The 13,980-nt window shown below is 36.9% G+C and overlaps 1 protein-coding gene across 1 annotated transcript; it reads right to left on the reverse strand.

Moving 5' to 3' along the window:
• Positions 1-74: 74 nt before the first annotated feature.
• Positions 75-7,801, reverse strand: PTGS2 (prostaglandin-endoperoxide synthase 2). Its single transcript, XM_027868481.1, has 10 exons — positions 7,647-7,801; positions 6,959-7,075; positions 6,719-6,862; positions 5,981-6,124; positions 5,353-5,534; positions 4,296-4,379; positions 3,841-4,087; positions 2,859-3,145; positions 2,211-2,358; positions 75-2,099 (listed from the first exon to the last, which is right to left on the reverse strand). The coding sequence occupies exons 1-10, from the start codon at positions 7,708-7,710 to the stop codon at positions 1,690-1,692; spliced, it is 1,827 nt and encodes a 608-aa protein (XP_027724282.1). The 5' UTR covers positions 7,711-7,801; the 3' UTR covers positions 75-1,689.
• Between the last annotated feature and the right edge of the window lie 6,179 nt (positions 7,802-13,980).

Below are 13,980 nucleotides of genomic sequence, written 5' to 3' on the forward strand. Positions count from 1 at the left end.
GAAAGAAAAAGAAAGAAAAAGAAAGAAAGAAAGAAAGAAAGAAAGAAAGAAAGAAAGAAAGAAAGAAAGAAGTAATAAACAGAGAATCTAGACCTAACAAGACACTGGGAATGTAAGATTAGATAAGGAAGACACAAAGAGGAAAGTTTACTTTAGCAATATGGCAACAGGAAGGAAGGTTACACAAACCCTACATCTTGCAAATAGCAAGGTGGCTGGGGGCAAGAATGTTCCATCAAACTATCAATAAAATATTTGTTCAACGAAAAACTGAACAAAGAAGCAGCAAATGTGGCAGATAGTGGGGACGTCAAAAGGTGTCCCTACTGATATGTAAGTCAAAAAGATGTGGAAATAACTAAGCAGATAAAATGAATTTGTGAATATCAAATACAATCCTCCTAAGGAGGTTGACTTGTAATATGGACTGCTAAATAGTACTATGAGCCAATTGGAAAAAACAAAGTTTTTATAAAAATATAAGAATAAGATTCTCAGTTTTCTGTCCAAATCCAGTTTTGTAATTGATCATGTTTAAGAAAATATCTCTGGACCAGTCTGAAGCACACGACATTGCGCTGTCTATTATACACAACAATTTGAAGAAATAATATTCCTGTCTTGCAGGTACTTACTCTAAAATAAATTATAATGAAGTTTTCCCATCTATTGCCCATGTATATTTTGTTTATTGGTAGTAATATAAAAATGATTAGGGCATTTTTAGATAAAAGATGCTATTTTAAGGCAAGATATTCTTCCAGTGACTTCACAGCTGATTCTCTTGTTGGCCTTGCCATTCTGATATTTCCAAAGGAAGATACTACCATAGTTTCAAATAGATTCGTCTGATATTTTTAAATGGCAGTATAACGTAGTGAGAACAAATCAAAATTTCATATGCACCTTCAGATACCTGAGAGTGTACCTTGATTTACACCCTGAGGAAATGTTAGTTATATTAGCCAGGAAATTTCAATGGTTTCCAATTCAGTTACACCTTCGGTAGTCTAAAATGGATGCTTTTTGGCATGGTACAGTAGAAAGCGTGCTAACCTTAGAGTTATAGAGTGGCTCTGCTATTCATTGTGCGACTGACCTGAGGCAAGTCATTTAATCTCCCTGGGCCTCAGTTTCCTCCTCTGTAAAACGAGGGAACTGAATTAGGTGAGTTCTGAGGTCCTTTCCAGGTCTATATCCATGAGCCCATGATTTTGATGTTTTGGTGCTGCTTGAATATTTTCAGTTCTTACAATTTATAATATTTTCACGTGATACAAATTTTGAATTTGAAAACATGTTAGAGCACTTCAAGCTTCAAAGAGGTGCTACATATATATGATCTTTTAAGAAGGTAGTGTAGTTACTCACAGAGCTTTTCAATATTATAATAGCAATAACAAAGATCAAATAAATACCTTATATTTTTTCTTGCTGTAACACAATCTAATTTATCAAAAGGAACAAAAAGAATGTTTCCCTCTGAAACTTAAGAAGGACATCCTTGTCTTTAAAGTATCAACACAAATGAAATTCCCACTTACATGAATTATTTCTCCAACAGAGGAGTACTTACTATCTTCTGTTACAGAAGATATCAAGTAACACAGGGAGTTTCATACAAATATTCATAAATAGATAACTTAAAGAAATACTTTACTTAAATAAATAAATATGTTCAATAGGTATCTACAGTTCAGTTGAACGTTCTTTTAGCAATACTGTGGGATTGATGTCATCTAGTCCAGAATTTGATGAACTGGCATTAATAGTTTCTGTTTTGGTGACTTGGGAATCTTGAACACTGAATGCAGTGAAGGGACATCCCTTTACATTATTGCAGATTAGTGACTGGATTGAGGCTGTATTGATAATTTCAAAACCTCTATCTCCACCAAAAGTGCTAGGCTTCCAGTAGTCAGGGGAACAGATGGCGTTACCCATGAGTCCTTTGAGTGAGAAGGGTGCTCCAAGTTCAACCATGGTTTCTCCAAAGATGGCACCTGGGCGAGGTTTTTCTACTAGAAGACCAGGATACAACTCCATAGAATCAATATCACCATAGATGGCTTCCAGCTCAGCAGCCATTTCTTTCTCTCCTGTAATGTGAAAGAGATGGATTCAATACGTGGAAAATCTCACCAATTAGCATTTTATATGTCTATCTCCACCATGATTGTCACTTAATATTTTCCCCAATTTCTTTTTACCTGTCAGTTCTTCAAATGAACTAAAAGGCTTGAGCATGAAGTGTTTTCGGTATTGATTAAGAGACTGGTATTTCATTTGTCTGCTTTGGTCAATTGAAGCTATGGCAACTTTCTGTACTGCAGCTGGAACGTTCTTGCCCCCAGAAACCTGTTGAAAAAAAAATAATAATATAAATGAAAATATTAAGTAAATTACAATACAGTTTTATTTTGAGAATATTCATTGTACACAGTCCTTGAATAAAAGTTGTATTATTTTCTTTTTCTCAGAAAAAAAAAACAAACAGGAAAATTTCAGTAGGGAGTTTTGCATCAATCTTAAAGGGGCAGTTGAGAATGAATTTAGATGTTTTATGCTTACATAAATGAAATCAGTGTTTAAATTAGTAATGTCTGTAGTGAGATTAAAGAAAGTTCTTTTAAAAGCTGAAAACTTTGCTAAGATATGCAAATTTGGATAGTCATGGTTTTCAGTTTATTTTAGTCTTTTTTAGACTAAACTCTTTTAGAACTTTTCCTCTGATTTTAAGAAAAGCAAAGTAATCACATAGGAAATGTAATTATCCCTTGAATAATGGGATACAAGAATAATGCTATACATGCATTAGGGAGCTTGCAAACTACAAAAGTTTTGAATCAGTTCCTTACCCGGCCAGCAATTTGCCTCGAGAATGATTCCACCATGTGGGAAATTCCATGTTCCAGTAATATAGAGTTGTTGTAGAGGAACTGCTGATAGCTGTACTCTTTGTCCTTGATTTGGAAGGTGTCGGGGAGTAGAGGATGCCAGTGATAGAGGGTGTTAAATTCAGCAGCAATTCGGTTTTGGTATTGGAAGTGCTGGTTGAACAGCAGTTCTGGGTCAAACTTCAATTTGAAGTGATAACCACTCAAGTGTTGGACATAATCTTCAATCACAATCTTAATAGTCTCGCCTATTTACATAAAACAAAATTAAACCAACATGATTAAACCAAAATACTAAGAGTGAGCATCTCTGTCTCTCTCAGAAAATGTCAAAGATCCTTAGCCTTAGGAGAAAGCTTCAGGATGGTTTCCTTATTGTTTTTCCCATCTCCTCTATTTGATGTGCCTTACCCCATTTTACTGAACAAAATAAAATGGACTGTTTTATTTAATGCAATTAGAGGCAATGTGGTAGAGGGAATAGGGAGCTGTCTGTAGATCTGGGTTCAGTTATAGCCTCTGACACAAACTGGTAGTATGATCCTGGGCAAATCACTTAACATCTCAGTGTCTGAGCAGACTTTATAAGACTACAAATTGAAGAGCAGTTGCATTAGTAGAAGGAACAAGATGCATTGACAGAATGAACTTCCTCATTGGGGTCTTTCCTATACCAGCATAATCACGTCTGGATTGAAAAAAGTATTTACTGAATATATCATTATAGGAGAAAACAAGTAAGCGTGTCTATTCCATTTGAATTCATATAGAACATAATAATCTCTTGTGGCATACCCCTTGATTCTTCAGAATAAGCTGAATTTAACAAAGTTTTTCTTCAAAGGTAAGGAAGCTGATATCAATCTTTACTCATCTAATATACACATAATGTATATTATGTTATTATATTATTGTATTATATAATGCAAAAAATGTGACGTACCAATCAATATCAGTCTGCTAGTCTGGAACAACTGCTCATCATCCCATTCAGGATGTTCCTGTTTAAGGATGTCACACACTCGGTTATGCTCCCGAAGCCATATTGTAGCATACATCATCAAACCCGGAACCAGGCCAAATACTTCTTGCCCAACAGCAAATCTCAGATGCTCAGGGACATGAGGTGGGTAGATCATTTCTGCCTGCGTATCTTTCACTAAGGGCGGATATACTTCTCCATCAATTACCTAAAAAGAAAAAAAAACACAAAAAGCAAAAAGTTAGGAAGAAAATGATTAAAGTTTAAGATTTTATACATATATATATATAAAATTTATACAGGGAACATTATTAAGGCTAGTGGGAAGTATAATTTAAAAAATTAATAATACATTAGTGCTACTGTAACTCTGTGATTATTAATATTCAAGTGTTTATTCTCTAACCAAAACATACCTGATATTTCATTTTTCCATCTTTGAAAAGCCGCAGTTTGTGTTGTCTTTCCAAATTTTCTCCATAAACATGATTTAAATCAACCTACAAAAACAATTGGGGGAAAATTAAATTTGCTGCTGCTTAAGGGGTTGCTTTTTGCTTATAAAGTACCAGTTTCGGGAGCATTACTAACATATCTTTCTGATTGTTAAAGTTGTTATGCTATCATTTAAATCATTACCCATTAGAAAATGTGTATTTTAAAAATTCAATGATCACTTTTCTCATGAGAAATTCATTTTTAATAACTATCTTCTATAATGATATGGATTAAATTGTTTTACTAATGAAGGTGGAAACTTAGGTCAAATTTATGAACTTGTTATTTCATAATTACATAGGATCTATTAAGTAAAGGAAAAATGTCAATGATCTAAACTTTTAGAATAACTGCACTAATATTGTCGAATATGAAGTCATTTTCAAATGGAATAGTTATTTTAAAGGATGACAGTTAGGGTACTGAATATACTTGAAGGCAAGTTTTGGGAAGGACAGACATTTTAAATTGAAATACAAAGTCTTTAGGACAAGCCAGAGGAAGCAACTACCAAGGGTAGAAGTAGGAGCTATGAGTAAAAGTTGCAGAATGACAAATTTAGGATTGATATAAGGAAAAATCCCAAATAAAACTTCCTAACAATCAAAGCTAGCCAAAACTGGAAAGGGTTGCTTTGCTGGAGGTTGGGAAGGGTTTATCTCCTTCAAGTGAGTTTTTCAAGCAAAGGCTGAAAAAACCATTTGGTGGGCACTTTGTAGATGGGATTCTTTTACAGGGAATTCTGTGATTCTGTGATCATGCCCCAAAGTGTGAAAAATAGAAATATTCCACTAAGATAGACATCAAAGGGAGAGATGCAGTAATTATGATAATGGACACATGCATGAAACACACCGCTTATATAACCTTTATATGCCCTCAAAACTGAGATCACATTTTTTATAAAGATGGGCAATTATTAAATTACTGTAATTTGCTATAATTCTGATTTAACCCTTTGTCCTCTGGACTTACCCCATGTCCTAGTGCTTTTGTGAAAGCTGGGCCTCTGTGATGGTCTGTCTTAAAGAATTGGTGAGTGAAATGCTGGGCAAAGAATGCAAACATTATATTTGTGCCTTGGGGATCAGGAATAAACTTCCTTCTCAGAAGAAATTTTTCCACAATCTCTTTGGGTTCAGGAAGCTGTTTTTTACCTATAAAATGAAAAATCTTAGCTTATAATCTCATATTTTTGAGGAAGCAGACTTGGGTTATGTTTCCTATGATACTCTTTTGTTTTTGGATATTAAACTTTGGGAAGAAGATTATAGCATAATTGGCAAACTGCATTCATTCTTTCAGTTTCTCCCATTAAAACCAGTCAATAATTCCAAATAAGCAGAGTTAAACAGAATATTCATGAAAGTGGAATTTTCCAGAACTTGTGATTTTTCAGTTACACTGAAACTTCATCTGATGGAATGGTTTATACCAAATGATAATCTGTTATCAATCTACATTTTAGTAAGAATGCCAAACAATGGAATGGGATGATAGTTTTACGAACTGACTAACTAATCTCCTTATAGTATTTCAAAGTTTAATTTTCTAGCTCAGATAAAAATCTCTAAATTCATGGAATCTGAGGGCCTTGTCTTACCTTTTACACCCATTGGAGTTGGGCAGTCATCTCTCACCGGGGGAAGAGCTCTAGTGTAGTAGGAGAGGTTAGAAAAGGCTTCCCAACTTTTGTAACCATAGTGAACATTATACGTTGGTGGGCTTTCAATAAGATGTGATCTTGCTGAAATTTAAAGAGAAGACATATGTCAAATATTTCCACAAGCAGCATTTTCAAAAATATTTGTTTTATCCACAGAAATGGCAGTATTAATCTATTTTTAAAAAGAAAACTATAACAAAATGTTAAAAACCTGTGACAATTTTAGGCCAAAAGTTTGAATTACTACTTCTAGTAGTAAAAGAGTGAACTATAAGATGTTAAAATACACATTTTAATATAGGGTTTGAAATAAAGGGAAGCTATACTTTTATAAAACAAATGAAAATAAACCCATTTACTGCTCAACTGGCTTATGGCTGGTGTGTTCCAATCATTTTTGTTTTTAAAATTGGAAAGTATATTTTTGGAAACTTTATTTACTAATCTATAATATTGTAGTTTTCTTTGTGATTGTCAGAGCCCTTCAAGAAAAGCTAGGTTAGGGGCACCTAGGTGGCACAGTGGATAGAGCACAGGTCCTGGAGTCAGGAGGACCTGAGTTCAAATCCAGCCTCAGACCAGACACTTGACACTAACTGGAAGAGCCTGGGCAAATCACTTAACCCTAACTGCCTAAAAAAATAAAATAAAATGAAGAAAAGCTATGTTACTTACACATCAACACGTATCTCATCACCATGTCCCGCAGAAAAGAGATATTGTTGATTATATTCCACACTCCCTTGAAGTGGGTGAGGATGTAGTGAACGGTGTCTGGAGTGGGTTTCAGCGTCAATTTTAGCTTTGTCAGAAATTCAGCTGTAATAGTGGGAGGGGAAAAAAAGGAGACAATTGAATACTTGAGGCGTCTGTCTCTATGATTTCAAAATCATTAAAGTTAAAACGAAAACTTACGAGTTGTACAATTTTCTCCATAGAATCCTGTCCTAGTACAGTCACATTGGTATCGGTCAGTTCCAGTGGTCATACATATACCTCGGTTTTGACATGGGTTTGAGCAGCAAGGGTTTGCTAAAATGAAAGGAGGCTGAATAAGTGAACAGTACCTTCAATAGTTTCATATTTACCTTATTTGCTTTATAGCATATTATGGGTCAATTTCACAATTACAAACATACAGAGGCAGTTAAGGGAAAATGGCTATTTGTGTCATTCTGAACAGGGAACAGCTAAGCTATTCTTAGACCAATGTCTGTATCTAAATAAGGATAAGAACTGCAACATCCACTCTGGGGGAAAAAAGACATCCCTAAATTTTACATATAAATTATTTTCTTTTTTTTTTCCTCTCCCCATTAACATCTTGCCGGACCTCGAACTAATTTGGTTGGGTCCAGTATGTTAAACCCTTTAAAAAAAATGACCTGCCCCTGATGATGGGACCCAGGCAAACAGCTGAGAAATTTCTTTAAATGGTAATATTTTGGCAACCTGGCTGGTAAAAATAAATGGAACGCGTGATACTCTCCAGCCCAAACCGAAGAGTATTCAAGCCGCAGGGACCCGGGGATGATGGAGGCAGAGCGGCAACCTGAGCCCATCCTGCTCCGCTGAGCACCCAAGGAGCGTCTCGGGGACTCACCTGCACCGCTGAGAGTCAGCGCTAAAGACGCGAAGGCTAACAAGCACGCTATCCTTTCCATCATCACGGCGGAGGGCGGAGCGATTGCCAGCAGGGAAAGTCCTCTCGCTTTCCAGTCACTCTTGCTCCTGCTCTGGCTTTTCGGAACTAGCTGAATGCCTCTGGCCGCCTCTCAATTTTAAGGCAATCAAGCTCCCCACGTGATGAGATGACTCGGCTTCCGCCAAGTTGCGAAAGCTCATAGCTCTCTAGTAGGCAGGTGGGTGGGCGGTGGGGGTGTTGTGCGTCCCACTCCCCCCTTAAAACCCTCAAAATAGGAGTATTTCTTGGACGCCTCTGCTCCCCATCTCCCATCTTGTCCGACCTACTCCCTTTCCCCAAATGACCTTTCTTTTTGTCTCCCGGAGACAAACTTTAGCCTCAGCCAGCGGGAATCGGGAAAAGCTACGCACAGCCGGCGGTGGGAGATCTAGAGAGCTGTGGCCGTGGAGTGGAGGGGCCCCCGACGGGAACCTAAGGCTTATCCGGGGTGCCGGTCCCGTGTCCTCATCTATCCGCTTGCAGATGTCCTGGAGAGCCGGCCAAGGACGCGCCCTCGGGGTCAGCATCCTGCACCGCACCCCGGGGGGTTGCCTGGGGCGCCTGCGAGGAGTGAGTTCAGAGCTGGGTGGGGGAGGCTGCCTTTTCTCTAGGGAATTGGTGTATTCCCCAACTGACCCTGCCTGGCCATACTGTATATTTCTGACAAAAGGCTATCTGCAAAAGACGAAGCTTGTAAATGTATTGCCTACGTGTAATATGTCATTTACTACTCCTCGTTTTTGGCAGCCAGTTAATATATTTGGATGGTAGGATTTATTTTAATAGTGTTGTAATATTTTAAACCAGAATATTTTCAGAAAGAAATATGATATATGCGGGTACATATTTGTACATATGTATATATGTTTGTATATGTTGTGCATGTCAAACTTTTCCCCAGCTGTAACAATTTGTAAACATTTATATAAGTGAACTATAAATTATTCAAGTTAATTTTGGGTGACAGTAAAGGTAATGGATAAATTCCTGTCATCTATCATCCATCTCTCCCCCACCCCCCCATCTATATATCCATCCGGATATAAGGAAGCATCATTTTAAATTGATCCATTTTCAAAGTTAATCTCATTTTGCGTAAGCTTTCATATATGGCACTGTCAAAGATTCTGAATTGTAATATAGATGTTTGATTTGAGTGCTAGTATGATTATAGATCGTTTACCTTTTTTAGGACACTAATAAACACGTATAAAGATTTCATTGAAATGATGATGAGACCTAATTAAACACTGTCCTAGAAATTTAAAATTCATTCCAGCATTAACTTTTATTTCTTTATTTTTTTTTTTACAATGCTTCCCTGTATGGCTCTGCCAGGGTGCTATTATTTTGAGTTAGAACACAAAAATTTTTCAACTGGGTATAGTTATCATCAGTAAACTTTAGCTAACATCTCTTTGTAGGGCTTCATGGTATGTGATTCTAGCCAAGTCAAGTAACTTCTCAGTGTTTTAGGTCCAGAATACTATCAGAGGATAGAAGAGAAGGTGCTGATCAGCATTGGTATAGGGGATTTCCTAATGGAAGAGTTCCTTGTACCAATGAAATCACATTTCCAGCAGTCCTCTTCTCTTCTCTTCTCCACACATGTGCATGTATTAAGACTATATGAGAGTAAAGAGCTGCAAAGAGAAAGAAAATAAAAAGCCGTAATTCTTTGTCTTTTTACTAGAGGCCTAAGATAGAATTTGAACCCCAGGTCATGATGGAAATCCAATGTAATAACTGCTGATGGAAATATAATAAATAATCTAGTGTAATCTAGATCTAACCTCCTATGAAGTAGGAAAGCTCATTTGGCAGAGTGTGTAGTACTAGTCAATTAGTCCAGAGGCCAGCATCTCATTTAGTGCTGGAAAATACTTATTAGTTTTGCATGGCAAGTTTTTCAAACACACACACACACACACACACACACACACACACACACACACACACACCCCCTATCCTTTGGAACTGAAACCTTCAGGTCTTGTCTTGATCAGACTCAGTGCCAACTCTCAAAGACTTGAGACATAGCCGTGGTATGTTCTCCCTACTGAAAATTTTCAAGGAATTCTTTTGTATCTGTGATTTCTTAAGACTTAAATTCCAATAGAATTTTTCAGATGACCAAAGAAGCTAAATACTTAGTTTGTTAGGTAGCAATAGCTCCTTAAACAGTGTTTTAGAGTCAAACTACAGGTAAATGAATTTACTCAGAGATGAATAAGTACCTGACCTCAAAGCATTTAAATCTAGTGGTATTTAACCGCACTCTCTTTGTCCTGCCCCCCCCACTCCTTTTGTTGCTACTCAAAATACCTTTTTAACAAAAGTACCTTTCTAGTGGCAAGTAGTTACTTTTGTCATAGGAACTATTCAGTTTATACTAGTAAGTAACCAAGAAGATGAAAAACAGCAAAGAAAAGACTCCTTGAAGGGAAAACGAGATTTTTCATCAAATCAGAATCCAAAATTTGAAAAGTCTTTCCAAGGGAAAACCACAGTTGATTAATAAACTTTGACTTTTACAAGAAAATTTTATAGATAGGTAAGTTCTTGGGGTGGGGGTGGAGGGGTTAAAAAAAAAAAACCCAACCTCCCAAAGTTTCCAAAACTCATTGGCAAGATAGTGAGACATTTTATGTAGCAAAAGTGGAAAAGTACTTCGAATTGCTGAAAGGAATCATGAGGTGACTCAGGATCATGAAAGCATCATTATGGCTAGTTTTATGTAGTTCACTTTACTGTTTTATAAGATTGGGGTTGGGGGGAGGACAGAGAATTGCAGTGAAAATTGAAATTGAATTGTGGCTGTAAGTAGCTGTAACCATACTTTTTTTGGGTGGTGTGTGTGTTTATGTACATGTATGGATATATGAATGTATATATATATGTGTGTGTGTGTGTGTGTGTATACTTTATAATTATGCAGAATATATTTATGTATAAAGTAATAAACACATATTTCTAATGTATATAAATAATATATAAAAATTATGGACTCTATTTCTTTTATTCATCCATAAAACTTACAGGAAGGATCCTTGATATTAAGGGAAAATAAGAATGAATTTTGAAACTCTTCTTGCGAGCTCTATTGAATTTTACTACCCCATTTTATTTTGTGAAGAAATTTCTTCAAGTTACCAACTCAATATAATTTTATATTTTCAGGCTGTTCATTCCATAGTAAAACTTGCCTGTAATATCTGAAAGGAAATGTGTTTAACAGATAAAACAAGGTCCAAATTATGACAGACTGTTGGTTTAGTATAATTTAACAAGAAAATCAACAATGACTTTTATAACTACAAAAGTGTCCAAGTTCAAATTGAAAAAATTTAAGCTCAATAGTTCATTTGGAGGAAATCCTTAGAGTGGAAGTGTCAAACAGCAGCTGAACCTGATTAAAATGTAATTGGGAAATAGTTAACAAATAAAAATACAATAGAATAGGGGCTGGGAACCTGTAGCCCTCTAGGTCCTCAAGTGCAGCTATTTGACCGAATCCAACCTAATTGTTATGTGAAGTTTGGATTCAAAAGGCCAAACTTGAGGATGCAGAGGGCCACATGTGGCCTCAAGGCCACAGGTTCCCCATCCCTGCTAGAACATAGATAATGTGATTATGTGGTTTTCTAAGTTATTATGCTTCCTGTAGGGATTCTTTTGTGAAGATTAGTGGTTCCCATTTCTGCTTGAGTTTGACATCCCTGCTGCTTCCCAGGCAAAGAGGAAAAACAAAAAGGATACTTTTCAGCTCTTCCCTCTTCTTTGATTTTGCTTAGGAATACACCTGGAGAATTATTTTATTGCCACAGGTACCCACATTCACCTAGCACAATTGCGGCTAGAGCTTTTTTCCTATATTATCTCCAAATTGACCTCAAGAGAAACATCATCCAGGATGTGACAGGGAGCATGGTGATGTGTACTATCTGTGTTAACATAAATGACACTTTTACGTGATTACCCTGTTTATGTCCCTTTTCAAGGCTCCATACTATTTGAGTACTGCAGCCAAGTATATAATCATGATATTAAAACAAAATGCTGGCAAACCAATTTCTGTATAAGCCCACAGGTATGATGTATGAAAGTACACCATTGGCATTCAACAAGGGAGGAAGGGGAAGAGAATGAGCATTTATATAGTACCTACTATGTGCCAGCTTTTTAAAAAAGCATTTAAAAACATTAAATGCTTTTTAAAAAAAATACTATCTTTTGATCCTGTGAGGTAGATGCCATTGTACAGTTGAGGAAACTGAGTCAAACAGAAGTTAAGTGACCTCTCTGGGGTCACACAGTAAGTATTTGAGGTTGAATTTGAACTCAAGTCTTCCTGACTCTAGGCTACTCTATTGTACTGCCAGCTTCCTCAACTCTCTAGTCTCCCCAACTCTTTTTTTCTTCCTAACAATAACTAATATTTTTTTCTATATCTAATTTCCTTGGTTATTCTTCAAAGAAATTCAGTAACCCAAAATAAAGTAGTCAGTTAATCAAGCAATAGGCATGGCAAAGCCATCAATACTGAGTAAGAGAAGGCAGTTTATATTTATGAGTCTGGTAATAGGACTATCACTGGAATTAAAGGAATTTAATTTCTCTCTCTCTCTCTCTCTCTCTCCTCCATTACTTCATGTGGCTTGATTGTGTCCCTCTACTCCCCAGTCTCCCACCCCTAGAAACCTGGGCCACTCTTTTTCCTGGGCAGTTCTACAGACTTGCACCTCCATCTTTACAACTACCCTGCTGAATGCATTTAATTGAACACTAATCCAGAAGGAGACTCCCATATCTACCTGCATTTCTCCAGGTCTGAATGCCCCCAGGTGTGAGATTCTCCAAATCATAACAGAAACTGATGCCCCTTTCTATTTTTCCGGTTTTCTTATTTCTCACTTCCCTCAATATATTCTGTGAACCAGTGACACCGGCTTCTTTGTTCCTCTTACACAACTCTCCATCTGACAGCTGAGCATTTTAACTGGCAGTCCTTACTATCTGTAACTTTCTCCCTCCTCATCTCAGCCTTCTAGCTTCCCTGAAGTCTCAGCTAAAGTCCTGTCTTCTTCTGTAAGTCTTTTCCAATCCTTCCTAATCTTAATACGTTTGTTCCTTCTGAGACTATAACCCAATTTATCCTTTAAATATCTTGTTTGTTGGGGCAGTTAGGTGGCACAGTGGATAGAGCACTGGCCCTGAAGTCAGGAGGACCTCAGTTCAAATCCAGCCTCAGACCAAACACTTGACACTTACTAGCTGTGTGACCCTGGGCAAGTCACTTAACCCCAATTGCCTAAGGAAAAAAAAATATCTTGTTTGTACAAGGATGTTTGCATGTTGTCTCACCCATTAGACTGTGAATTCCTTGAGGGTTATTATTATTTTTTGGTTATTATTACTATCTTTTTTTGTATCCCTAACACTTGGCACATCATAGACAACAAATGAGAGTTAATTGACTAAGCGATTCTGAATCAGATTTCATTTTCTGCTGATGTCAGTGAAGGCCTTGTGCTGTAGCCATACTATATCTCTCTTGTGCATGGGTTGTCTCTTTGTCCATATAACTCTGATCTGCTGATAAGTCATAGATATTTGGTCAATGCTTCATTACCTCTTCCTTATAGTAACTTCCCTAAGGAGTTGGTGTCACTTTCATTGAGTAACTTCCCAACCTGAAAACCTTGCACAATATGACTGCACCCCTACTTTCCCAGCTACTGTGGTTACTTTTAACTTTCCCTTCAGGGAAGATAGCTATCCCCTCCTATAGAACATTCTTGGTATCTTTGTTAATACCAATATCCTTGCCTGGGTGAACCATGTGTCTGACCCAGCATTAGTAATTCTAATGTTAATATGCTGGAGAGATTGGAAAGGGAGTGCTATGGCAATCTCTTTCTTTAGTACTACAACTACCACTAGAAAGAGATGGTGGGAATGTAATGGGAAGAGAAGATGGGAGAGAATGGGGACAGAAGACTTACTAGTACCCCTGTCTTTCATTTTTGTAATAAGTCCCTTCATAGTAATACTTCTTTTGTAAGGTAATTCTTTCCCCACACAGAATACTCTCTAGAATCTAGTCCTTCATGTGGTAGAGGGAGGGAAGATTTTTTTTCATCAATAGAACATCAAATTATACTCATGGAAAACATACCCTGTTCAGCTTATAAATTGCAACATGTAAAACACATCCAATGACATCATGTAATGAAATATAGGCAGACAAGAT

This window comes from Vombatus ursinus, unplaced genomic scaffold (genome assembly GCF_900497805.2).
Source record: "Vombatus ursinus unplaced genomic scaffold, bare-nosed wombat genome assembly UNPS02014789.1, whole genome shotgun sequence".
Lineage (NCBI taxonomy): Eukaryota > Metazoa > Chordata > Mammalia > Diprotodontia > Vombatidae > Vombatus > Vombatus ursinus.

What these genes read in the sequence shown, in the direction of transcription:
- PTGS2 (XM_027868481.1), bottom strand. Translation starts at nt 7,710, where the DNA reads ATGATGGAAAGGATAGCGTGCTTGTTAGCCTTCGCGTCTTTAGCGCTG. An exon ending in AACTCCAATGGGTGTAAAAG is followed by an intron (nt 5,535 to 5,980) that starts GTAAGACAAGGC and finishes TTCATTTTATAG; the next exon opens with GTAAAAAACAGCTTCCTGAA. An exon ending in ATGGAAAAATGAAATATCAG is followed by an intron (nt 4,088 to 4,295) that starts GTATGTTTTGGT and finishes TTTTCTTTTTAG; the next exon opens with GTAATTGATGGAGAAGTATA.